General features: G+C 38.4%; 1 protein-coding gene across 1 annotated transcript; it reads left to right on the top strand.

Moving 5' to 3' along the window:
- Window positions 1-3,791: 3,791 nt before the first annotated feature.
- Window positions 3,792-20,446, top strand: LOC108673502. The gene is made up of 23 exons (XM_047879597.1): window positions 3,792-4,039; window positions 4,888-5,019; window positions 5,316-5,883; window positions 6,255-6,405; window positions 6,759-7,129; window positions 7,385-7,589; window positions 7,891-8,000; window positions 8,306-8,416; window positions 8,823-9,251; window positions 9,439-9,673; window positions 10,123-10,354; window positions 10,590-10,782; window positions 11,104-12,670; window positions 13,335-13,404; window positions 13,594-14,053; window positions 14,418-14,559; window positions 14,970-15,135; window positions 15,450-15,617; window positions 16,073-16,185; window positions 16,633-16,760; window positions 17,128-17,236; window positions 17,682-17,781; window positions 20,311-20,446. Exons 1-23 carry the CDS (start codon window positions 3,814-3,816, stop codon window positions 20,409-20,411), a joined length of 6,087 nt encoding a protein of 2,028 aa, XP_047735553.1. The 5' UTR covers window positions 3,792-3,813; the 3' UTR covers window positions 20,412-20,446.
- The last annotated feature ends 5,271 nt before the right edge of the window (window positions 20,447-25,717 follow it).

The following is a 25,717-nucleotide window of genomic DNA, read 5'->3' as shown; positions in this document are numbered from 1 at the left end:
AAACACTGATGTGCTGGTAGGACGATATTCTTTCAAGTAGATTTTAACATCTTGGTACGCAAAATTTAAAGTGTTCTCTACATTTTGAAAGCCGTTCGCACTATCATTAATAGTCAGAACTTCAGAAGGTCGTAAGTTCTTCAGCCAAACGCTGACTGATTTTCAAGCTAAATCCACCTATCACAGACGATAAGTCAGCTGTTACGGCACTTGGCTGCTTCGTGTACCTAAGCGAGTTTTGATAGTACGGCGTCAGATGACTTATGATGACTTAAAATTTATTTGCGTGATTCTAGTCCGGTGCGCCAATGGTTGAACAATGTATATAGTTCAACCGGAACTAGTATAGTTCCGGTTTTAGTCACTTGGTCCGGGTCCTAGTTTTAGTCAGTACCCACATCGATAAATTCAAACAGAAAGTTTACGCGGCCCTCGACGTAATCAATAATCATAGTACCTACGCGGTTCTGTGACCCTCGCAGACCGCAGTACACTACTACTCACTCCCTCGTCCGGCTCGTCGTACATCCTCGCACATTCCTAGAGCTGCTTTGTCTTTTCTTAATATTATCCTATCGGGCCCTATCCCTCCCATGTTTCTTTCTCTGTTAGCATTACTGCATCCGCTAATACTTCATGTATTTGGGGAATTGAGCCCCTCTACACTCTACAGTCTTCCAGACTGTAACGGTGTAACCAGTTAGCCTACTCGAGCATTTTTCAAAAAAATTTGTATTGTATATAAGTAGTAAATCACAATTAATGAAGTGATCATATAGTATGGCCTCATTGGCCTGTATGGGGCCTTGCCGGCATAAGATACAAAAAATTCACTGATTTTTATATTAAAAGTTTACTAGCCTATTTAGATGATAAAAAACATATTGATTGCTCTTTTATGCATGTATTATAATGCATACAAAGGAAGCAGTCAAGATGAACAAAATTAGAGGTACATTAAGTATTTTATGGCAAGATATTTCCAGACCATCCATAAATGAGACATCCACGCTGTATATAAAGAGTCACATCACTCACATTCATATACAACAATAACAACATATACCTAAAAATTGTCAATAAGAATTAGTATTGGTGATTGTTTGTCTGGGTCAATGCAGAGACCAACTTGCTTGCAGTTGCAACTGCATTGGCTCTATGTTCTGTAGCAAAGGAAATACCAAGAGCTTGGACTGCAGTCAAAGTCTGAGAAAGCATCAAGTGGTGAACTATAGGTACGTTAGACTGAAAAACATGGCTTAAATCATAGTACCGCTAACCACTAAAGGCTAACAAACATAGTTACCAAGCGCTGTAGAAATTTACCTTTAGCAGGCATATGACCAAACAGTCACTTCCGTCTTCCATCTCTAAGCATTGGCAGGTGCAGGCGTATGCTCATATATGATCACACTAATTTTTGCCATCTTATTTCACCTTCTTGCATTAATGCATTTGCTTCAAGTAGCTAAGTGGCATCATAATCAGTCAATAAGGCAAGTTTTTAACTATGATACTAGCAACTATCATGGCCTTACCTTACCTACAGTTCTTCATGGCCTAGAGCTGCTAAAGTGAATACGATGAGGGCCCGAAATGCCATTATGCCATTTCTCCAGAGTGCTTAGTTTTTAAGTCAGCTGACACAGACGTAAGAGCACGCCAGAGCACTGCATCATTCATCATACATGATGTAAACTCATACATGGTCTGTGATAGGTTTGAGCTTGTTGGCGGGCTGCCCCAAGCAATGTGGGTGATGTGGGGGCCTTTTTTTTACTCCCATTTTAATTAGTAATTACCATATATGGTAACTTACCTGTGAAAGGGTTAAAATTTTTTATCTTTTTATATTCTTCCCATTCATGATTTTGGAGTCATAAGACCAAATTTTAAATTTTGAGTAGATCATAGTTTAGTTTTGATAGTACGGCGTCAGATGACTTATGATGACTTAAAATTTATTTGCGTGATTCTAGTCCGGTGCGCCAATGGTTGAACAATGTATATAGCTCAACCGGAACTAGTATAGTTCCGGTTTTAGTCACTTGGTCCGGGTCCTAGTTTTAGTCAGTACCCACATCGATAAATTCAAACAGAAAGTTTACGCGGCCCTCGACGTAATCAATAATCATAGTACCTACGCGGTTCTGTGACCCTCGCAGACCGCAGTACACTACTACTCACTCCCTCGTCCGGCTCGTCGTACATCCTCGCACATTCCTAGAGCTGCTTTGTCTTTTCTTAATATTATCCTATCCCTCCCATGTTTCTTTAGCATGTTAGCATTACTGCACCCGCTAATACTTCATGTATTTGGGGAATTGGGCCCCTCCACAGTCTTCCAGACTGTAACGGTGTAACCAGTTAGCCTACTCGAGCATTTTTCAAAAAAATTTGTATTGTATATAAGTAGTAAATCACAATTAATGAAGTGATCATATAGTATGGCCTCATTGGCCTGTATGGGGCCTTGCCGGCATAAGATACAAAAAATTCACTGATTTTTATATTAAAAGTTTACTAGCCTATTTAGATGATAAAAAACATATTGATTGCTCTTTTATGCATGTATTATAATGCATACAAAGGAAGCAGTCAAGATGAACAAAATTAGAGGTACATTAAGTATTTTATGGCAAGATATTTCCAGACCATCCATAAATGAGACATCCACGCTGTATATAAAGAGTCACATCACTCACATTCATATACAACAATAACAACATATACCTAAAAATTGTCAATAAGAATTAGTATTGGTGATTGTTTGTCTGGGTCAATGCAGAGACCAACTTGCTTGCAGTTGCAACTGCATTGGCTCTATGTTCTGTAGCAAAGGAAATACCAAGAGCTTGGACTGCAGTCGAAGTCTGAGAAAGCATCAAGTGGTGAACTATAGGTACGTTAGACTGAAAAACATGGCTTAAACCATAGTACCGCTAACCACTAAAGGCTAACAAACATAGTTACCAAGCGCTGTAGAAATTTACCTTTAGCAGGCATATGACCAAACAGTCACTTCCGTCTTCCATCTCTAAGCATTGGCAGGTGCAGGCGTATGCTCATATATGATCACACTAATTTTTGCCATCTTATTTCACCTTCTTGCATTAATGCATTTGCTTCAAGTAGCTAAGTGGCATCATAATCAGTCAATAAGGCAAGTTTTTAACTATGATACTAGCAACTATCATGGCCTTACCTTACCTACAGTTCTTCATGGCCTAGAGCTGCTAAAGTGAATACGATGAGGGCCCGAAATGCCATTATGCCATTTCTCCAGAGTGCTTAGTTTTTAAGTCAGCTGACACAGACGTAAGAGCACGCCAGAGCACTGCATCATTCATCATACATGATGTAAACTCATACATGGTCTGTGATAGGTTTGAGCTTGTTGGCGGGCTGCCCCAAGCAATGTGGGTGATGTGGGGGCCTTTTTTTTACTCCCATTTTAATTAGTAATTACCATATATGGTAACTTACCTGTGAAAGGGTTAAAATTTTTTATCTTTTTATATTCTTCCCATTCATGATTTTGGAGTCATAAGACCAAATTTTAAATTTTGAGTAGATCATAGTTCATAGATGAGGAGATTAAAAATTAACTGATTCTAAAAAATCTGTGGTTTCACTGGGTTCTACTGTTCTGCTTTCTGGTTTGTCACTATCACACTATGCAGAAAGGTAATGGCTATTGCCTGCAGCTGAGGCTCTTATCAATTAAATTGTTAAATCCATGCTCTGTTTAGGGCACAACTGTTTTATATCCTCTCATTTTAACATTCCAGATAGAAAGGAACATATTGTGAAATGGCTGTTTTGAGATCAATTTGCTCCTCTAATTCTGAAGAATTTATGAACTGTTGTCTGGAACCATCTGTATGTTATAATAGTATATCATGTATCTTAGATAAACTGATCTCTCAACATTGCTCACTCAATCAACCTAGTTCTGGCAACAAAGTAATTTCTCCTACTGCGGGGCAGCAAAAATTGAAGTTCAAGTTATATGAACTTCTCCTAACACATCGAAAAGGTAAGATTCTGATTTCTGAGGTAAGGGCTATATTTCTATGAAAGACTTTGCGTGGTTATGGTCTCTGTAAAAAATGTGCACTTGCCTAACTCTGAATTTTTTATGATAATGTGATTGTGAGCTTACTGATTTTTAAGACAAAAACCAATTTACTAAAATCAACCATTATTTTTTTTTAGCTCTGAATACATTTGCCATGTTGTCTACCTATTTGTAAAGCTAAGTTACTTAGTTCATCCTAAAAAATGAAAGTTGTCTAAGTTTCCACTAATAAGAAGCCAATTAGAACTTATTATGGTAGGTATATATTATTTATCTTTCAAGCTTTTTAAATTAGGATGAACTTTTAGCTAATCTTTCCTCAATTTTCAGTGAGAGGGATTTTTTCATAGCTTGTTTCCAAAAATTATGATACCTGTATGCAAGTCATTAATTACCTCAAGTGGAATTGTCCAATGGCCACAGCATGGAAGGTTTTTGTTCATTCGCTTGTTGCTTCCAGTTTGAGATTAGATCTTCTTATTTTATCATGAGTACCTAGCTGCTATTTTTATTTTTTGCCAAAAATCTTTGCCTTAATGTCAAACCCCAAAATATATACCTATATACTCTCCTAGCTGTAACTGTATTTTTCAAGTCGTGAGTTGATAAAGTCCTAATGGCTCAGCATTCATCTTATGATTCTTCTATTAGTGCTAAAATAATTTTTAGGCTGGAGCTGTAATGGTCATTTATTTATTTAGGCAGTATTATCCCCTGATTCTATGATAGTGCAATACAATGAGTCTTTGTGAACTCAAATTCAATTGCCTTGCTAATTTCCCATCAATAATGGGTTTCTATTACAGAGAGCAAATCAACAGTATGCATCACGGACAGAATCATCTGGCTCAGCTGTCAACTGGCAGGCTCGGGTCACAGTGATGGTCTTCATAAAGCTCAAGCAATTGATTCATGTCTTAAACTCTTGGAAAGTTATGGTAAGCTTAAAGCAGTCTATGTAGAGAAATTTTTCCAATATGATACTTTAGAGTAGGGTCCATTTTTTGTGTAGTAGATTGTGACTTATCTAAGGAGATGCACTGAAAAATTTGCAAGATTAAATTGCTGAATATTTTTAATTGGCCTTAGTTGTGCCAGTAGTTTGGTGTAGTGATACTATATAAATATATATGCTAATATAGGTACAACAGTACATAAGAATGAGAGAATGCAGATATGATGCAAACAGTAGGTCATGAAGTGATTAGGTCTTTTCATTGAATTCTAATTTCAGGTTCAGTTGGCAAGGATGGTGTGGTTGATGCTGTCCTTAGTCTCTTACTTGCCCTTGCTAAGCCTGATGGAGGAGAGAATGGCTTAACACCCACCTCCCACTATGACTCGTGTCATGTCACACGTACAACTCAAGTTATGCATGGACCTGATCATGATCCATTATTTTATGACAAAATCATAAAATTACCTGATTACTCAAAGAATGGATTTAGTGGCCATAACTTAGCCAAATGGGAACAGTATGATTCATTTTTCCCTTGTCTTAATGTTGATGTTGTCCACAATCTACATAAATCCAAATTTGATGATAAAATTATTGAATCTTTCAACAAACATGGTAGTGCCAAGCAATCTAAACATGGAGCAAGGAAAGCAACTAAATCACGCTCAAATAAGGTGTCAAAATTTCATAAAGATCAGAGAAGAGAAATCATAGAAGCAAATTCATATCATGACAATTTACCAAAAAACGAGTTAGGCTGGATGAAGTTATGTTCTGGACTGCCAGGCTGTGGGATCAGCCACTGGTTCTTTCCTGAAGACAAAGTGAAGCCTGATGTCAAGAAGTAAGCAATACAAACATAATGGTTGATGAAACTAGAGTTGAGCTTTACTTTGATGGCTGTGTAAATATTCCATGTTTCTGTTGAAACTTGAAATAAACACTACCTATTGATGCTTCACAGCTTTGGTTTTGTTGTTTACAGGATAAATTAGTGAAATAATTTTCTTAGTTGACTAACATTCGTTCCACAAAGTATTTGGATGCTTATTAATAGTATGTATGTTTTATTTTTCAATTTTCATGAAATTTGTAACTTCCCTTTTGAAGAGAAATAACAAAGTTCGGTTATAACGTTAATCTGCTGATAATGTTGAATTATATTTTGGCTCAAAAGTTTATGTTATGGTAAAAGTCTGATTTTCTTCTCATCAGCTGCCTCGGGGCAACAGTTAGTGCCATCCATCGAGACTTGAGTCCTTCCTCTTCTCGTCTGACTGTACCACGGCTGCCTGAAGATGGCTCCTCCCCCATCATCATTTTTCCTTCAATGCACTTTGCCAAAACCGAAGCCCAAGTTCTCCCTGTGAATGAAGCTATTTCTTAAATTGTTCATGCCTATCATATGATCGTTGGATTATATTTTTAAAACTGATTAAAAAGTAAAGCACTGTCTTAGAGAATACTTGTACAATTCTTCAAACTAATTTCATTAACAATATAAATAGTACCGGTACCTCTAGATGTTTCTCTGAATAATCTTGTGCGCTTGAAACAATTCTTCCTATTATTATAAATCTATTAACACATTAAGTGCGGCTACATTATATTCAGGGCGTATTTCATACTGGTGGTACCACTCACTGGTCGGTCGCGCCTCACTTAACGTGTCAAACTAGTAGCTTGTTTTAAACATTCAACTAGCGATGCGTTTATCAGGAACGGCAGAAGCCCTCCAGCAGCAGCAGCATACACAGCACAGACGAAGGCTACAACTCGTCTCAAGGAAGCGGTCGCTTCTCTCCCGATGTCGGCGATGTCGTAAATGCTTTCCACACTCCACAACATTGTCCCTGTGACGGAACACGGGCTTGTCTCAAGTGCGATCCCACCGCCGTGTGGGAGGAGGTTGCTGAGCAGCGACTCTCTCTCGGTGGATGCCGGCCAAAGACATGGGAAGAATATCAGATAAAACTCCTGCAGAGACAAGGAAATGTTAGGAAGAGGAAAGCTGACCGTTTGATTGAGGAGCTGCATAATAAAAAAGATCTTCCGTCCATAATCAATGCTGGAACTGCAACTACACACAAGTCAGTCTGGTGTATTCTAATCAAATTTCAATGTAAATTGAATTTCATCAATTAGTCATTTTCTCTTAGGTTGATTCTAAAAACTTTTGTTTTTTCTATTATATAACTTTTCTAAGTTAAGAATGAACATACTCTTTACAATAATTAATAATTATCTAAGTTTTTACCTGAATGCTAACTAACCAAATCATTATTTCAAGTTTCAAATGTGTTTTGTTAATTCATGAAGCGCAAGTAAATATTTTTAATTTGCAGTGTCTGGTACGAGCTGCAGGCGCGCTGGCGCCTAATTCTGCCTCCGTCACCACACCGCGGTGCCGCCTCAGTGCCTGCCGTGCCCAGGAACACAGCATCGCCTGAACGTGTACCCAAGTTATGTGTTGTGTCATCGTCTCTGTTGTGTCAGCGTGTGCTGTATGCCGTCATCGGCCTACCATCAGACACTTTCCTCTACAATGTTGTGAGTCAAGGGGACTGGTTAGAAAGAAGAAAGCAGACAATTAACAATATCTTATCAATATCATTAGCAATTAGCAATATGATTATCAAAGTTTCTATTATCAAGTATTGTTGCTTTCCTGGTGGGTTATTAAATGGGTCTAAATGAAGGAGAAGACAAATTTTTCGCACTTGTACAATTAGGCTAGCATATGGATGTTCCTTGCCAAATATTTTATTTGCAACGAGTGATAATACCTCATGATATGTAATTAGAGTACTACACGTTTCAACATTTATTAATTTGTACTTTATGCCTGCAGACTACGGAGTGTTTTTCAGTGACCCGTGGCACTTGTTACAATGGGGTTACTCCTGAAGCTTTACTACCAATGCTCAAAGAGTTCGCAATCACTGCAACACATTATCGCAGGTAAACTTTACTCTGCTTAAATCCAAATCCGCTTTAATAAATGTCGTCCTTCCATAGCCACTTAATGTGTGCTAATTTAACTTTCATATGCATTTATGAATGTTTGATTTGCATCAAAGTTATGCCTTTGGATATTTAAGTTAATGGTTATGTATGAAATGATAGAAATGTGTTGCCTGTATAAAATCGATATTACTGTCAAAATTGATGCCTGCTTAAATAAATCCCTGACTCCACTTGAATTTATATTATAAATTTTCAATGAGATTCTGTATTTTTAGCCATTAATTTTTTGTACTATTCAGACTTGAGTTGCTGTGTGAGTCGTTCAGCAGTCGCGGCTGCAGAAACAGTTCTGATGATGCCATCTCTGCTGCGTTCATAACATCACTTCGCGCTCTTCTCCACAATTTCCGGTGATAATATCCACTAACAACCTTCCACTGTGAAATAAACTCACTATTATAGTTAGGCGGCTATAAATCTGTGATTTTAATGTATGCAATCACATTCTCGAGCGCAGAAAACTATCAAATAAATTTTCCCTTTTTTTTTGTTTGTCAAAGTTCACTTCAATCTATTAATAGACACTTTTCACTGTCATCAACGTTAACATGATAATCAAGGTTTTCTGGTAAAGTATCTTAAGTTAACTCCACTGAACTCTGAAAATTATAATAAATATTTACATTTTTATATGTAACGTATTCTATTTTTAGGAGCAACTTTAGGAAATAATTAAGTTTAAATAGTTTACATTTTAACACTTGCGTAAACAGTGTCATGTTCAGCTATTTGCTTATTATTATCTCTGTATTTCAGGGGCGAAATATTGCAACTGCTGGGATGTGATCACTTCCTCCAACTTCGAATGTCATTGGATGACTATTTGCAGCGTGTAAATTTCCTGGCTCGTATTTGCTTCATCAGCGACGATCAAACTTCGTCCTTCTCAAATAAGTTGACGCATCATGACGACCTTAAAAGCTTTACTCCTACTGCTACTGAAGCTAAAACTCCGGTTGACGATCAAGGTCTAATTTGTAGTGGTAAAAGCACTCGTAAGTCATACAATAAAGAAAATAGCTCGGATTCCTGCATCCAAACAAAGAACGCACAATGGCGGTTTGGACTGCCTGGAGGCTTGAGTTTGCTGGGTTCTCTTCTCAATGAACTCGTCGAGCCCTGTTCAAAATCTTGCTCTGTGCTGCTGCTCAGACTACTTGCTGCTGCCGCTCAGCCGTTTCTCAGGTACCTTATTCATGTCCTGAGTTTCTGTGAACTCATTCAGTGCTATTTTCAGTCATGGATTGAGCTGATAAAGATGTTATTTGGAGTTGAAGCATTTGAACACCACTTACGCGTTCATCTGGACTCACGGTCACATGAGTCAAGCATCAGTCCAGCACTCACCATTAACTTTTGCCTTTCCCATCAGGAGTCTAGAGCGCTGGGTGTTCGAAGGTATTCCCTGCTCTTCTGTGGTCTCCGTCAACCACGAAGCGCTGAGTTATAAAGACCGTCGCTTCTACTCGGAAGCTTTCAGTGTGCCTCGTGGCGGCATAAAGAACGGTGTTCCTCAGTCCCCAGTTCCTGCTCTCTTCACTGAACTCCTGCACTCCGCCCTGGGAGCCGGCAAGGATATGAATTTCTTGAAAATTATCGAGCCGCAGGTAAGCAAGGATATATACAATTACTAGATGTGCTCGTAATTTTATAATTTAGATATTAGTGCAGTGTGCAACTTTGATGTTAACGTTGATTAGTGAGTTCGTAAATACATTCTTTATTGTTATTTTTTTTGCTGTTGTTTGCTGTTGTTTGCTGTTTGCTTGAATAAAATATCCTGCTAACTTATTCTGAGGAAGAGTTGGTGTTCTGGTGTTCAAGTGTTGTTCCATCAGTCGTGAGAACTGCCGATGTTATTGCGTTTGGCTCCTAATTAATTGATGTGGTTAGTCATGCCATTTGCTCCCCATGCGTGTGATCTTAAACCTGATGTAGTCACCCTGTACCCTTTGTCTTACCTAGAACTACCATTAATTTTACACCAGTCTCTCATATAGATCTCTGTAATCCTTTAATAACTTAACGTGCAATTATCAAGAAGCTTTACTTGCAGCACGCGCTCGTTCGTCGCCTGCGCTCCGCCCCCAGCCTGCGTGTGTGCGTGAGGGCAAGGCAAGTGGGCGGTGTTCGGAAGCAGTGCACTGCGTACGTGGCGGCGGTGCAGCGAGTGCTGCGTGTCCAGCAGGAGCTGGTGCTCTCACGAAGGACTGAGTTGGCTCATCGCAAACAGCAGCAGATGGATGACTCGGTCAAGGCGCGACGGCAGGCAGAAACTGACAGGCAAGGTATGTGTCAATCGTTCTGAAGTCTCATTCAATGAGGATACTTCTGATTGCTATAAAAATGAATAGCGCTACCTATATTAGAAACAAGAATATTGGTTGAGGAGTTGAGTAACATCAAATGAAAGTTGAATGATCATCACACGACTGTATAAATGATATTAATTATGTTAGTGAAAAAAGAGGATAAGAATCGAGTAATATTTTGGTCGTTCATTGGGATCATATGTGAACACAGACGCCGCGGCGGCTGCACTGCGGGAGCGGCAGCAGCACCAGCAGGCGTTGATGGCTGCCATGCGTGCGGCGGATGCTGAGGCAAAGAACGTGCGGGCCCGGGAACTTCGAGCTCAAGAGGAGAAGGAGCTGCAGCTCGAGCAGCAGTGGCAACGCCAGCAAGAACAGCTGCAGCTCCAGCACCTGAAACTCAAGTGAGATGATAAAGTTACTTAGCTCTGTTTATTCCAGTCTTAGTATTATCATTCTGAAATGTTCCTCTTTGTTCCATTTATATATTAAATATCTTAGCATGGGAATTCAAGCTCGGATTTATCTAACATTTATTTTATTTAATTTTATTCGTTCTTTTTAGAAGAACCTTATCTGACATTAGGTATCACTTTCGTATGAATTTTAAATTTAATTATATCAATTTATTCAACCATGAATTATTCTGACAAGAATTCAGGCTACTGATCATATTATATTTTATGACGTACTAAACGGTTCGTTTTTGCCCCCCCACCTCTTAGGGATGCGGTAGAGAAGTTCTACGGAAATTTGTCAGCCGTAACAGATTCCCGGGACTCTGACCACGACCGTGTGAGGGCTCAAGAGACACGTGCCCATGCGCTCTCTAAAGAAGAGTCGGACGTTGTCCTGCCTGACGATGACAAGAACGCGTCGGACTGCAGCGACTCCGAAGAGGAAAGTCCTTCTGACGTTACGACCGTAGTTCGTTTGCAGCACCAGCTGCAGAAACAAACATCCTCGGACGATGTTGAGGACAGCCTGGAAAACACTGCACCGGCCGACGAATTTCGCCAGAAAGTTGACGGAGATGGTGCTGTAAAAGTAGTACCTTTTGACTCCATGGGAAACCTCGATGAGAAATTAAATAAAGAACTCGAGGACGTTTGTCCTGAATTAGTGCAGAACTTGGGAAAAGATGACGAAGAGCCTCTTGCTGCCGACGCAGTGGCAGCAGACAATTGTACAGATTCAGAAGCCGCCATGACAGCGTCAGCCATGAGCACCTCATCTGACGCTACTGCTGGAGGCGATGCCCTGACTGACCTATCGCCTGATGGTTGTCCTGATGACGAAAATGACACCAATAAAGTTGGCAGAGAAAAAGAATTCTTGTCGTGGAAGGAACTCTCCCGGGACGAGTCATTGAAATCAGCCTTGGCTCAGGACACACAAAAAGAAGCTTTGCGTAACAAAAATCGTTTCATGGAATCCAATGTATTTTCAAATGCCAACGAAGAATGTGTCCACAATAATCGAAATACGCGTAAAGATACTATCAGCTCAATTTTTTCTGACGATTGTTCAATTGATTTGAATGTTAACCAGATTAGAGTTAAGACCGTAATTGGCGAGGAAGCTGCTGCAATAAGGAAGAAGATACTAGAACAGGAATATGGATTGATCATAAGTGACGCAAATGCAAACTTGAACGTCAATGAATCTGTGGGCACAAATATTAATAATTTGAATGCCAGAGCAACAGAAGAAGCTGTCGATGTGGAAAATAATGAATGCACTCCTCAATATAATTTGAATTGCGAAGACAATCCAGGGACACAAGTTGAAATAAAGTTAACGTCCCTAAAAGAGAAAACTTCCGAGATGGATGAATATTTGCACAACAGACTTGCTAATGCAGAGAACAAGAAAAAAATGCTAGATCAAGAGTACGGCTTATTCGAAACAGAAGCAATCCTAAACCATGATGTTGACACTCTCGCCAATGTTGCATTTGGGAACAAGGGTCGTGATGTAGCAGACGACCCTTTTGAACCTACAAGTGCTATCTCTGACCGCGGTTTTGATTCTGAATGCCTAAGTGGCATCTCAGATCAAATAAAAGTATCTGATTTGACTCAAGAAACAGCTGATGGTTCTCGTAGCGATCCAAAGCCATCAGATTCTCTGGAATTGGATACTGGGAGCGTAGCTCGGTCGTCAGCCACCGTCATAAGCAAGGAAGAAACTTACAAACTAATCATCCCCGTAAGCAACTCGCCTCTACAAGAGGAGCAGGAGTCTCGAGACGAGCAGGAAGAAAGTCTTCATGGCAGCGGCGTGCCTGAGGTGCGTATGAAACGTCGAGGTGTTTTAATGCGAGTTTGTTTGGCCTCATTGTCTCACGGCAAGTGTGATTGTAACACTGAATTTGGTTTTAATTACTCTCACTTTAGCTCTCACCATAATAATAACTTGCATTATAAACATTATGATAATTTTGACAAATGCACCTTACGTCCACTGCTATTTCTTATGAAATCCTGCATATCACTCTAAAATATAAAAATTTATTTTAGAATTAAAGAATACTTCTGGCTTCATATTCTGAAGAGGGTAATAAAGAGACATTCATTTCTGTCTAATGATAGTAACGGACGACACGTGACACTTGCTATCATTTACTTTTCATATTATTTCTCGCTCCACTGCTCGGGCCAATTACTTTTCTCTGTGATGACGCACCACCACTCACGAATGCTTTATTCATCGTGTTGAGTGCAATAATGTCTTACATTCACCCTTCACTTTTTGCTAAACTCACTATACATGTTTGTGGCTGTGGCAAATTATCCGCTGGTCAAGTCGTAATGCCCGATTAAAAATAATCACGAAGTGAGAAATCTTACGACGATAAGTGAGAACATCGTGATTATTTTTGGTTATCCAGCCCTGGGTTGATGATTGCACCAAGTTTGTGTGTGCAGTTAAATTCACTAACGTGCCTGTACAGGAAAATGCAGCACCGCCCATACGATCACCTTTGCCCCCACACTCCCTCTACTTCGCACTCTCTCTCAACGGTAAGTCGCAACTTGATGATTATGATTATGTGACGATTAATAGATTACGTTTTAATTTATCTCTTTTTTGTCGCGTTTTATAGAAAGTTAATGTTTATTTGGAGTCATGATCATAGTATGTAAGTCGCTATTGCCCTCCAGTATGGTATAACATTTTCATCTACTTATTTTCATCTACCGTTTACACAGATAAAACGCCTCTTTTGGACATCCTCGGTACTGCTCTCAATGGGCACCCATCGCGATGCTCGTCTGCCGTAGGCGAGAAAAATCCAAGAAATTTGGAATCCTCGACCCAAGACAAGTTTCAAAACTACGATGAAAAATCGGACTTCTCTTGTTCACTCGTACCTAAGGAAGCCGAAGAATTTGGACCTTCAGCTGCGAACGTTGATCAATCTCCTGTTACAGTAAACAATAATGCATCGCTACTTTCGGCAGAAAACGCGGACATTGAACCTAAAACTTTACATGGCACCAAACACAACTCTGGTTCGGACGACAGTGACCATAAAAATAAAGATGATAAGAACGAGTTAACTCTATTGGGCGTGTCAGATGATGAAGATGCAGATCTGGTGCCAGACGGCAGCTTGATGACCGTGCCCGTGCACATCCTACGAGCGCTGTCGCTGGTCGTAAACACGCAGTGAGTTTCCTTGTTACGTTTGTTTACTTTTATTTGCCAGATTATTTGTCCAATAACACAGTGAGAAATTACGTGATCCACTCTGTTTCGTCCATTATTTATTTTCTGGTCAATGTCTTTGCGGTGACGGTTGAGAATTTTACTGCCTTCTCAAAAACAAATAAAAATTAAAAATCTGCAGCCCTCAATTGAGCATATAATTAATTATTCCTCTTCCGATTAATATACGATTCGAGGCCAACATAAGTGAAGAGACCACATTGGTTACAATTGTTTTGTTCGTTTGGTTTAGTAAATAATTTACGGATACACATCTTACCTCATACATGTGACTGTGGGATTAATAAATCGCTGCTGTGTTCAGGTTGTCGGTATGCGGTCGTGCTGCAGTGCTGTCGTTGCTGCACACGCACGGTTTGCTGCACGACTTCACTGCCATCAGGGAGTGGCTGCTGCTGCAGGACGCTGCATACGCCGCGTCTCTCACAACCGCGCTCACGAAACATGTCAGTTCTGCACCGCCTCGTTGCAGGCGTATAAATACCGGTATTTATTTTATTGACTTTTTAGGTCTCAGTCTAGATGCTTCAATCATCTATGTATTTTTATAAAGATGATAGAATCTTGGTGTCTAGAATCTTCTATCACTTCAAAATATATATAATTATAAGTCTATAATCTTCAATCACTCAATTAATTGAAAAATATCTGTTGATAAAGAGAATAAAAAACACACGTCTGGATGAATTACAAAAAAAAAAGACAGATTCACGGAAATCAAGGTACATACGCGTTTGGATTAGTAAGAATCGTGATTGCAATAATGAAGCCAATATATTAATGTTTTCCCTTACGATTTGATACTATAAATGTGAAGCTTTCTTCAGAAGAATCTAAAGTTTCAGTTATATTTCAGCAAGAGTCCGGCAAACTTCCTGTGACTGTGTTGACCCCCATGGTGCTGAACAGCGTCATCAGCAGCGCTCTGGCTGAGTCTGCTCGCGGTAATTCAGCACGAGCTGAGCAGCTCTCCTTCGTGCTGCTAGAAGGCGTTTCTCCACCGCCGTCTTTTACTTACGCAAGTGAGACTGCATGTCGTGAAATAAAGTAATGAAGAAAACTAAATTACCTGAAGATGAAAGTACCGATATTCCGATAAACTTTTTAGTAATTTATTTTAAATCATTCCATTACAGTTCCTGACCGCAACAGGGCTGAAATTTAGAATATATAGCAACTTGATTTGAGAATGCATTCATATTATACTTGGCGTATAATATAAATTATGTCATACTTCTGTATACAAAGTATACAGAATATGCAAAGTAAATGAAATATACAAAGTATTCAGTATATACTGAGCGCAACAAAGCGTTGAAATGTAACTTGGTAACAGGCTCCATCACGTCGCTGGTGCGGCTGCAGTACCGCGTGTCGTGGCCCTCGTGCGTGGTGCTGACGCCTGAACTGCTGCAGGGCTTCTCACGCGTGTCCAGCCTCCTGCTGAGCGTCCACAGCGCCCTACACGCCGCCGATGTCATCTTCTCTCATGTCAAGCTCTTGGGTGAGACTCGGTGAAACCCATCCTAGGTATAAAGAGAATTATAGTTATGCTTCTTTTTTTAGATTGGGTGAATCTATTTTCTGTATAAAGAGTTCATGCGTTTCGACTACATCGGTCAGGATTATTTATCAGGATTGTTTAGTAATGATTTTTTTTTTTTTTCATTTTTTTTTTCTAGCTTGTATCTCGCAAATGAGGCGCTCCATCATGCACATTAATTCTCTTCCACTATAATCTTCCTCTACGATCTTCAACATGTTCAGTTTTAAGCGATGTTCGTTTATTGACATTTCTTGCTTTCTCATTTCTCTCTTGGCAGTTTTATTGCACTCGTGATTTTGAATTTTATTCCACATCAGCATCTATTATTTACATTTATCCCCCTGGTGTACTAATTCCCGAGCACAATTCCAGTCTCGTAAGTTTCCTTCACTCTATGTTATGTTGTGCTGCAGGTCGGCTGGAGGGCCGCAGGTTGACGCGCAGTCCGCAGTTCCACGCAGTTTGCCTGCAGCGCCACAACATCGCGCATTTCTTGCGCTCGCTGCACACCTTCCTGCATAGCCAGGCGAGCTGCCTCTTTCATGCGTCTGCCACATAATTTACCTTAAATTATTAGTTTATTGGTCATATTTTGTTTATGGTTATTGCCGAACTCGTCTAACAAAAGTTTGAGTATTTTTAAAAACTTGGCTATTCATTAGAAAAGTATAACGAGTCGCCACAGATATAGAGGAAATTATTTAGTCATGTTTGGAATTGGAGAGAAGCTTTTCGATGACAAACGTTCTAATGACAGCAGCGAGCAGGGTAATATTATGCCGATTGGACGAACACTGCTAAAAATAAACGCAATTAATCTTCACGTTTTATAACTAATCTCAACAGAAGAGATATCAACGACTTGCGCTATTTTGCGCAATTAAGAATTAATATTACAATACATAAATAAGCTAGACAAGAAATTAACAGAAAGGCAGTTGACGCTGACAATGATAGCGCAAGGCTTGCACAGGTTTTGAGTGTGTGTGGTGGAGGTGATGATGAAGACGATGCTGCTTGTGATGCCCTCGTGGGTGACTGCTCTTCCATGGACCAGCTCAGCGAGTCTCTGCACGCATCTCTCACTGCTCTGTCTAAACGGTCTGTTACAAATGCATCACATACCTTGATTATCATAATACTGTTTGCCAAGTTTATTATTTTCCTTAAAAATTATTATATTATTATTATTATTTCGCATTTTTTCGCTTAGATTTGTGGTTAATAAACGTTGGCCATCTCTTGCAAAGAGATGGCCAACGCAGAAAGCAGCAGAGATGGCATCATTGGAACTTTAATTTGCAAAGAAGTTCATTTATTTGAATGAATTCAATAACCATAATATTGTTGACGTTTTTAAATTGAAAGGATAGCATAATATGTGAATATATCCTCGAAGACAATTTAATTTTGTTTTTATAAGGCCGAAATTCCACGTATAATTCATCTTCTTGACTTGAACCTGCAGGTGTTTCCTGAGCTCCAAAGCCTCGCCTGTGCTGGCGCTGCTGCAGAAGCTGCTGAGCCTCGTGCATCTATTCAAAGCGCAGCTCATGGCGCACAACTGGATCTTGCAAGTAATTTCTTAACAAACAAACGCGTATTTTAACTAACTATTCATTCATTAAGTTCCAGCTACTGATAATCAATGTTAAGATTGTTGCTTGGGGTATTCGGTGGCATCAGTATTCGGTGGAAGTGTTATTTTTGTGGTGATAGCGATTCTTATGAACTTCTCTGACAAAATTATTCAAGAATCATGTGTTGGTTCTATACGTTTTGTCTCAACTAGGTAGATGCTGGATTTTCACTCCTAGTAGTTTTTTTTTAATTTAGTAGATCTCTTAGCAAGACGTTTTAAGTATGCTTGAGTAATAAAACCTTAGAGTAAATTTCCACTTCAACTATTCGCTGATAATTTAGTTTTGACTAAGAGATTTGCTATAGTAATTTTGGCTATTTCATTAATTTAACTAACTCAAAATTCAGTGGTGTTACCAATGAGAGTGTAATTTCTACCAGGCCACCGACTCAGGCGGCTCTGAGTACCGTCACAGAGCATTCGCTTCCCTCCAGTCCACTCATTCAACGTTCCGCTCCAACGCTGCCATCTTCACCAAGCGTGAGTTCTTTTTTCGTCCTTTTGACCAGCAAATAATTTCAGTATTGTAATGTGTTACATAATTATCTTGATTCAGTCACGATCTGAAGTCCAAAAAATTATTTATTAAGTATCGATGTTTGTTAACTAGCCAGTTTCAACAATTTTGAAAGTGCAATAACGCTGTTACATGTTGTTATTGAAATATTTTATGTTATGAAGTTTAAATGCTTGTTTTCCGTACCGTTACCTTCCTTTTGATTGAAACGTTAACAAAGGGATATCATTCGTAAAGAATCAGTTATAAATAATGAACAGTTATTCCTATGTGTGCAACTGTGCATTTAAGGTATTTTACTACTGTTGAATATTTTGTATGGTGATTCCTAAGTAATTTTCCTCTTCATGTCATGCATATCAGTGATGCAAAGCTTCAGGATGCGCAGGCGCTGTTTGTAAACAGGTAGACCGGCTTAACGTCATCGCATTCTTATGAAAACCTCGTATGATTAAGAACAATTTGTTTTACTTTGGTACGTTTATTTTTCATCAAATCTAAACTTGATGGTTGTTTTTGATTTTTAATTTCTTTTCAACGCTATTATTTCTGCCTAACATTAAATAAATTAAGTTGTTGTCTCGGTTCGAGTTTGCAGTTCACGGCTCCAGGAGCTATTGTTGCTGTTCCTTTATTTAAGAGCTACTTATAGTATTCCTTTATTCGTATATACGGCACCTGATGATCCCATCATGTCGATTACTCCTTTTTTTTTTCTTTTGCATCCTTCCCGCCTGATTGTCGACTACTGATACTTACCTTTCTTGTCCTTGTCTTGACGTTTAGTTACTCGAATTCTACCGCAGATCAGCGATATTTGTTGCGGAATTTTTTCAATTTTTTGGCGCACCTCGCTGTAATTTTTATACCAGTAGCGTAGTGTGTTCAATGTTAGTTCTTTTTTCGTCCTTTTGACCAGCAAATAATTTCAGTATTGTAATGTGTTAGGTACATAATTATCTTGATTCAGTCACGATCTGAAGTCCAAGAAATTATTTATTAAGTATCGATGTTTGTTAATAGCCAGTTTCAACAATTGTGAAAGTGCAATAACGCTGTTACATGTTGTTATTGAAATATTTTATGTTATGAAGTTTAAATGCTTGTTTTCCGTACCGTTACCTTCCTTTTGATTGAAACGTTAACAAAGGGATATCATTCGTAAAGAATCAGTTATAAATAATGAACAGTTATTCCTATGTGTGCAACTGTGCATTTAAGGTATTTTACTACTGTTGAATATTTTGTATGGTGATTCCTAAGTAATTTTCCTCTTCATGTCATGCATATCAGTGATGCAAAGCTTCAGGATGCGCAGGCGCTGTTTGTAAACAGGTAGACCGGCTTAACGTCATCGCATTCTTATGAAAACCTCGTATGATTAAGAACAATTTGTTTTACTTTGGTACGTTTATTTTTCATCAAATCTAAACTTGATGGTTGTTTTTGATTTTTAATTTCTTTTCAACGCTATTATTTCTGCCTAACATTAAATAAATTAAGTTGTTGTCTCGGTTCGAGTTTGCAGTTCACGGCTCCAGGAGCTATTGTTGCTGTTCCTTTATTTAAGAGCTACTTATAGTATTCCTTTATTCGTATATACGGCACCTGATGATCCCATCATGTCGATTACTCCTTTTTTTTTTCTTTTGCATCCTTCCCGCCTGATTGTCGACTACTGATACTTACCTTTCTTATCGTTGTCTTGCCGTTTAGTTACTCAAATTCTACCGCAGATCAGCGATATTTGCTGCGGAATTTTTTCAATTTTTTGGCGCACCTCGCTGTAATTTTTATACCAGTAGCGTAGTGTGTTCAATGTTAGCAATAATTGCAGGACTACAGTCTAAATTGGAAATACCTCTATATGTTTCCCCTCTTAACACGTTGACTACGATTGCTTCATCTTGTACTATTATTTCATTTTTTGTACCGTTTTTAAACAGGGTTGCCAGACGGTCATTTTTTCCGGACAAATTCCGTGATTTAGATTTTCTCAATTGCGTTGGCCGGCTAAAATTTATAATAGGGGTACTTCCTAATTGAATTTTAAGTACTGGGAAAAGAAAATAAACGGAATTTTTACAGCGGAACCTACAAATAAACTAGTATATATTGGGTTATCGGCATTTTTTGGCCTTTTTTGTTCACGGACTAGGCCGATTTTAGGTAACCTGAATTATGAACCACTACGTCCTGGAGAAATACATTTCGTGGTACGCATATGTGCCACTTCGGAGTCAACGTGTTAAGTAACACGGCAGTTTTACATTTTCTTTAATGTGCAATGTTATTATTTTTTCTCTTCTATAGCCAATTTTGCAATAAGTTATGCAATTCTTAGGTCATTAATCTGTTTCATATATACCCTCGCCCACGGGACTGACAGAGTTTATTGAATTTTTATTATATATATCATTGTTATATTTTTATTAATATATATTTCATTGTTATTATATATTGAATTTTTATTTCTTATTTTGTTGTTGCAGTGTTGACGCGTGTACGGGCGACGCAACACGTGCAGCATGTCGAGGAACTCCTCGCGCTCATTGACTACAATCAGCATTACTCACCTGAATCAACGAGATGACCGATATCAACGCTTCAATTCTGCTCAGCATTACTTACCTGAATCAACGAGATGACCGATATCAACACTTCAATTCTGCTCAACATTACTTACCTGAATCAACGAGATGACCGATATCAACGTATTGATTCTATTTCCAGCTAAACGCCATAAAGGTTTCATAGAAGTCTCTTATGAATTAGCAATCATTAATAAATTGTACGTTTTCCGAATTAAACACTTTTTTGAAGCTTCGCTGAGTGTAGTATCATTAACAGGTAAAAGTATTTCCCGTGCTTTCCAATTTCGATTTTTTTATCCAAATATCATTACTTAGATTACAAGGCTGTTTTCGCTATCGAGTAAACCGCGCCACCTCAAGTAGGTAGAAATTAGCAAAGCTGTTTTTTTAATACATATATGTGCATATTTCTCATTCCCTTTGCTTAAATTATCTCCTGGGCCTATACTTTCAAAAAAAGTTAAGAGATCGTAAGTTCATCAGCCAATCATTGACGGCCTTTCAAGCAAACTCCACCAATCATAGGCAAGAAAATAGAGCGTAAGTACTTACGTTCACTGAGCGAGTTTTGAAAGTATGGCCCCTGATGATTAGTTATCAGCTTAGCTTCTCTTTTGATAATTATTCTGATTGACGTCCTTCGTATGTGTAAGCTATTTACAGAGGATCTTGTTTTTAGCTGTAGGCTCGCAACTCAACTGCCGTCTTTTGCCATTCCTCCTCCGGCCAAATATCAATATAATTAAGGTGCTAAAACGTTAAATCATTCCGTCATCCAATCTGATAACTAACTTTAAGCAAAAATAAATATATTTCGCTAGGATAGTGGAATTTCTTTAGGGGCTTGATTTTTAAAATCTTATGACTACAATTATATAATTTAGTTGGAATATTTCTTACCAAATTCCGCACTAGATTTTACCTCATTCAATGTAAATTTTTGAATTTATATTGAAAATATAACTTCTACCCCGCTTTTGATGTTGCAACTTCCAGAGATGCTTCTCTCTGAAAAGAACTTCTATTCAGTTATGCTTCATGCCCCCACGAGGCTTGTAGTTGCCTTGACACAATCTGCTTATTCTCATGGATTGAAGTGAGCGCTTGATAAAGACTTTTTTGATTATGTTAGAATATTGGGTTTCGATTCATCTGCCGAGGTCCTTAAAAGGTTAACGACGCTCTTTCTAAAGATGTATTATTTTCTCTGCTTTAAGCGCAACATTTCTAGGTTTAGTCTGTAATCATCCGTTATATTAATTTTCGTCTTTCCTCTTTGTTATACATTACGCCATTTTGTTGAATCTAAATACAATGTCGTATAGCTTCTAAATCTCTTGATCTCAATCTTAGAGCAATAAAGATTTCCTGCTAAGTTGTTTTTAATCCTGTATCCGTTCGACTGGAATCCAGTCTCCGGTTGAAAAAAATGCAGAATTGATGTTAGTTCTTTCATTGCCATAGAAGTAAGCTATGTACCTCGAATTCAGATTGCGTTAATCAGAGATTGGCTTGGCGTTTCCATGTGTAGGTGATTACGAATTGAACTATTCATAATACGTTGTGTATGTTACAACGTGAGTACTCTGAACCGAGACGTCTGATGATAAATGGACTCATGACAGTTGGTATTTTGTAGACTACGTGATACGAGTTCAAGTTTTAATCCATATTTGATTTTTTCGAACGAAAACGTTCATCTGATCGATCTGCCGACCCCAGGCAGCTAAAGGATATTCTGACGGCAAATTTAATTTTTTATCGTTAATATTGATAAGTGAATACATTGCGTGCGTGTTAGGAAACTGTACCTACAACGCAGGTGCGCTTGAAGTGACCTTTGCTTTAAATCGCCTGTGCGCTGCGTAGCGAAGAAGCAGGTGGCAACCGGAGCAATGCAAGCGTTGCTTGAGCTGGAGTGACGCATGCGCAGCAGCGTCATCTGCTACCCTGTAGCGCGTGTGCATCTTGTAGCTCTTCTCAGAATTTTCTGTAAGACCCCCTTGAAAAATTCCTATCTTCACTTTGGTTGGGAATATACCTTGCAAGATGATTTTATATTTTGGTTTCACGTATGATTTTAGTTTTTGGTACGATATTTTCAGTTTCTTATTTTGAGAAATTCTTCAGTTCGAACAACATCTCGTGTTGTACTTTATTTCTAACAAATCTCTAATTAATGTATTCCTGATTCAAAAATCAGTATGATCCAATGTGAATGTTCAAGTTTTGATGTTTCCAACCAAATTATAAATTGGCATCCCTGAAGCCAGATTGTAGTTCGAAATAATTCGAAACCAATATCGTATTTTGTATCGTAAAAACATTAAATGAATGTGAAATACGAATGGATCAGAACAAGTCATTTGCCTGTACCTCAGCCAAGTCGGATGCTCGGTTCTCCGTACCACGCACCTGCCACCCTCGGGCTGTGGGAGTCGTTCAGTCTTTTCATGCTTCGCTATTATCAGAATAAAAAGACGTGAAATTCTAGGAAGGACATTCTTGGGATTTTTACGTAAAGTTATGGCGTGACATCGAGGATCGCCAATATTCTGTAGCAATAACCACCTTCTAAACACATGAACTTATTCAATGAATGACGTCATTGAATATTTAACGTTATTAAGCTAATAAATTCAGTATAAAAAAATACATTAAATATGTAAACATTGGATATATTATTATAGTAATTGCAACAGGCAACAGGCCATGGGCCTATTTCTTCAGTGCCGACACTTCTATTCTATTCGAAAATATATAATCATAAAGATTACAAAATACGCACGGTATTACCGATTCAAGTTTGCCTCTAATCGGACAATTTAAATGGAAGGTTGTAATCATGATATTTTAAATTATTTAAAATCTAAATAACAGTTGAACCACCCACCTCTCATAAATTAATAATTGAGCGACATAATATCAATAAATGCTTTATAATGGAGAAGGTTTGTCAGAGCTGCTGTTATATGTGGTGGCTTTCATATAAATGAATCGTGTCAAATCTCGGATTCAACAATTTGAAATTCAACCTGATAATTAAAACTATGACAATAACTATGGAATATTTCCTTCGTGGTTTCCACCTGACGCACTTGAACCTTCAGCACTCAAAATAATAAATGGATCACTTTGTTAAAAAAGTGACATACTCACCCACAGCACGAAAGTAGCTCTGATATTGGGTGCCGAGCCAAACAGGGTCTGGAAGACCCACACAAGCGCAAAAAGTGTATCAATATTTGGACAAGTCTCGTTCATTTTTCTGAGTGCGATCTAATTACGCATAGTTAGCCTGCTCACCTTTACTGTAGTTTGTGCCGTCGATGCTGGCCGTGATCACGTGCTAGCTGAACCCCATCTTGGCAACCCGATGCTCCTGCACAGAATTAGGGTGTTTTGATATCCAATTTCAAACTTTAAATAAATTTTAACTATAATAGTCCATAATATAGATTTGATTGATAAATGTCAAAAGAGGAGCACTGGACTGACTCGACTGTTATAAGAGAAGCAAGAGCAAAACAGGAAGACTGAGCAAGTTAGGGCTCAAGTGCCCTGTTCGCAGAGTGGCAACTCTAGAGTCAGGGATAATTGCGCTAGGTGGATCCTTAGTAATTACATAAACAGTATATCGCAACCATCATCTCATGCCTCCAGGTCTTACTAGTTACTACTACGGGTAGAGGCCTGGGGCCATACTTTCAAAATTTGCTAAGTGAACGTAAGTACTTACGCTCTATTTTCTAGTCTATGATTGGTGGATTTTGCTTGAAAGGCCGTCAATGATTGGCTGAAGAACTTACGATCTCGTAACTTTTTTTGAAAATATAGGCCCTGAATAAGAGGAAAAAGAGGCAAAAAAAAATCTCGCATCGAGTGCCAGATACTGTGATTGAGTATGATTCCGGCCGCACGGGATCATACAACTGACTTTAATGATGAAAATAATGTGTATGTGCGACTTGCTGAATTTAAAAGAGTCTACGACGAGTGCAACACAAAAATCTAAACTTTTTGTATTTTCAACCAAAAATTTTCATTTATTACTTAATTTTAACTTATAGAATCAAGGACGAAGTAATACAAATTTTTGTATTTGGAAACAAACACATAAAAAATACCTCGATAGAGCAAAATCAATAGATTCTTCTAGAAATCACGTGTATTTAATTTTTTTTATACATGTCTCAAATTGAACAGAAAATTTCTATCTCCGAACGAAATTACTTTCAGACAGACGGTTGTGCACCACAAAACATCTGTGTAGAATTAAGGGACGTCCAGTCTTATCATCCAACACATGCTACTGATAAGCCTCGAAAAATTGATGAACATGGAACAAAAATAAGAAATTACTGGCCTGGATATATAGCACCTTTTGGTTCCCAAAAACAGTTATCAGGCATATTCAGGGAAAAAGTACAGATGTTTTTCGAAAAAATATTCCATTGACGAAAAAACTTATCTATTTTGTGAACATGATTCGACCGTTTTTTTAGTAAAAATTCAGATTGAATTTTTCGTACATTTTTCATCCATGCATTTCCGGTGGGTGTAAAAAGTATCAGACACAAAGGAAACATTTCATTTAATTTAATATTATTCAACAATATAAAACAAACAAACACTATTCTAATGTAAATTTACATGGGAAATACAAATATATCAAAATAACAATATGATTAAATGTTGACTTGATAATTGCAATTTTGTAGAAGTTAAGGTTCATAGAGTATCCAACACTCGGTGAACAAATTTACTCAATACTTCGTTATGTGACTTTTAGCAGCCAAAACTGCTTCTCGCCGATTAGAATATTTATTACAAGATAACCACATGTGCTAATAAGAATTTTAGCCCACTCTTCCTTGCATATTTCTTTCAATTGGATAAGATTTCTTGGATCTCTCTCCTGTACCCTCAATTTCAATTCCCGCCCAGATTTTCAATTGGATTGATGTCAGGTGATTGTCTAAGCCATTCTAATAACTCAAAGTCCCTCTCGTGATACCATGCAAGAGTTGCCCTCGCCGTGTGCTTAGGGTCATTGTCTTGTTGGAATATCCAACCTCGAGGAAGGTTCAATTTTTCGGCCGATTCCACGAGAATGCTCAGATTCATTTCGGAGTTCATCCTTCTTTCTATGATTTTCCATTTTCCATCTATGATTTTCCATTTTCGAGGGCGTGCAGAAAAGAAGCAACCCCTAAGCATTATGCTGCCACCTTCGAACTTCGAAGGTGGCATTATGCTTCGAAGTTAGAAAGATGTCTATGGCGTTCTTTTGCATTCTAGAATA

Source organism: Hyalella azteca, unplaced genomic scaffold (genome assembly GCF_000764305.2).
Source record: "Hyalella azteca isolate HAZT.00-mixed unplaced genomic scaffold, Hazt_2.0.2 contig3384, whole genome shotgun sequence".
Classification (NCBI taxonomy): Eukaryota; Metazoa; Arthropoda; class Malacostraca; order Amphipoda; family Hyalellidae; genus Hyalella; species Hyalella azteca.
Note: the sequence above shows the minus strand (reverse complement) of the source record. Positions and strands in the feature narration are given on the sequence as shown.

Coding starts and splice junctions, on each gene's coding strand:
- LOC108673502 (XM_047879597.1), top strand. CDS start 3,814: ATGGCTGTTTTGAGATCAATTTGCTCCTCTAATTCTGAAGAATTTATG. Junction 6,406..6,758: donor CCGAAGCCCAAGTTCTCCCT/GTGAATGAAGCT, acceptor TGCGTTTATCAG/GAACGGCAGAAGCCCTCCAG. Junction 14,560..14,969: donor CAACCGCGCTCACGAAACAT/GTCAGTTCTGCA, acceptor GTTATATTTCAG/CAAGAGTCCGGCAAACTTCC.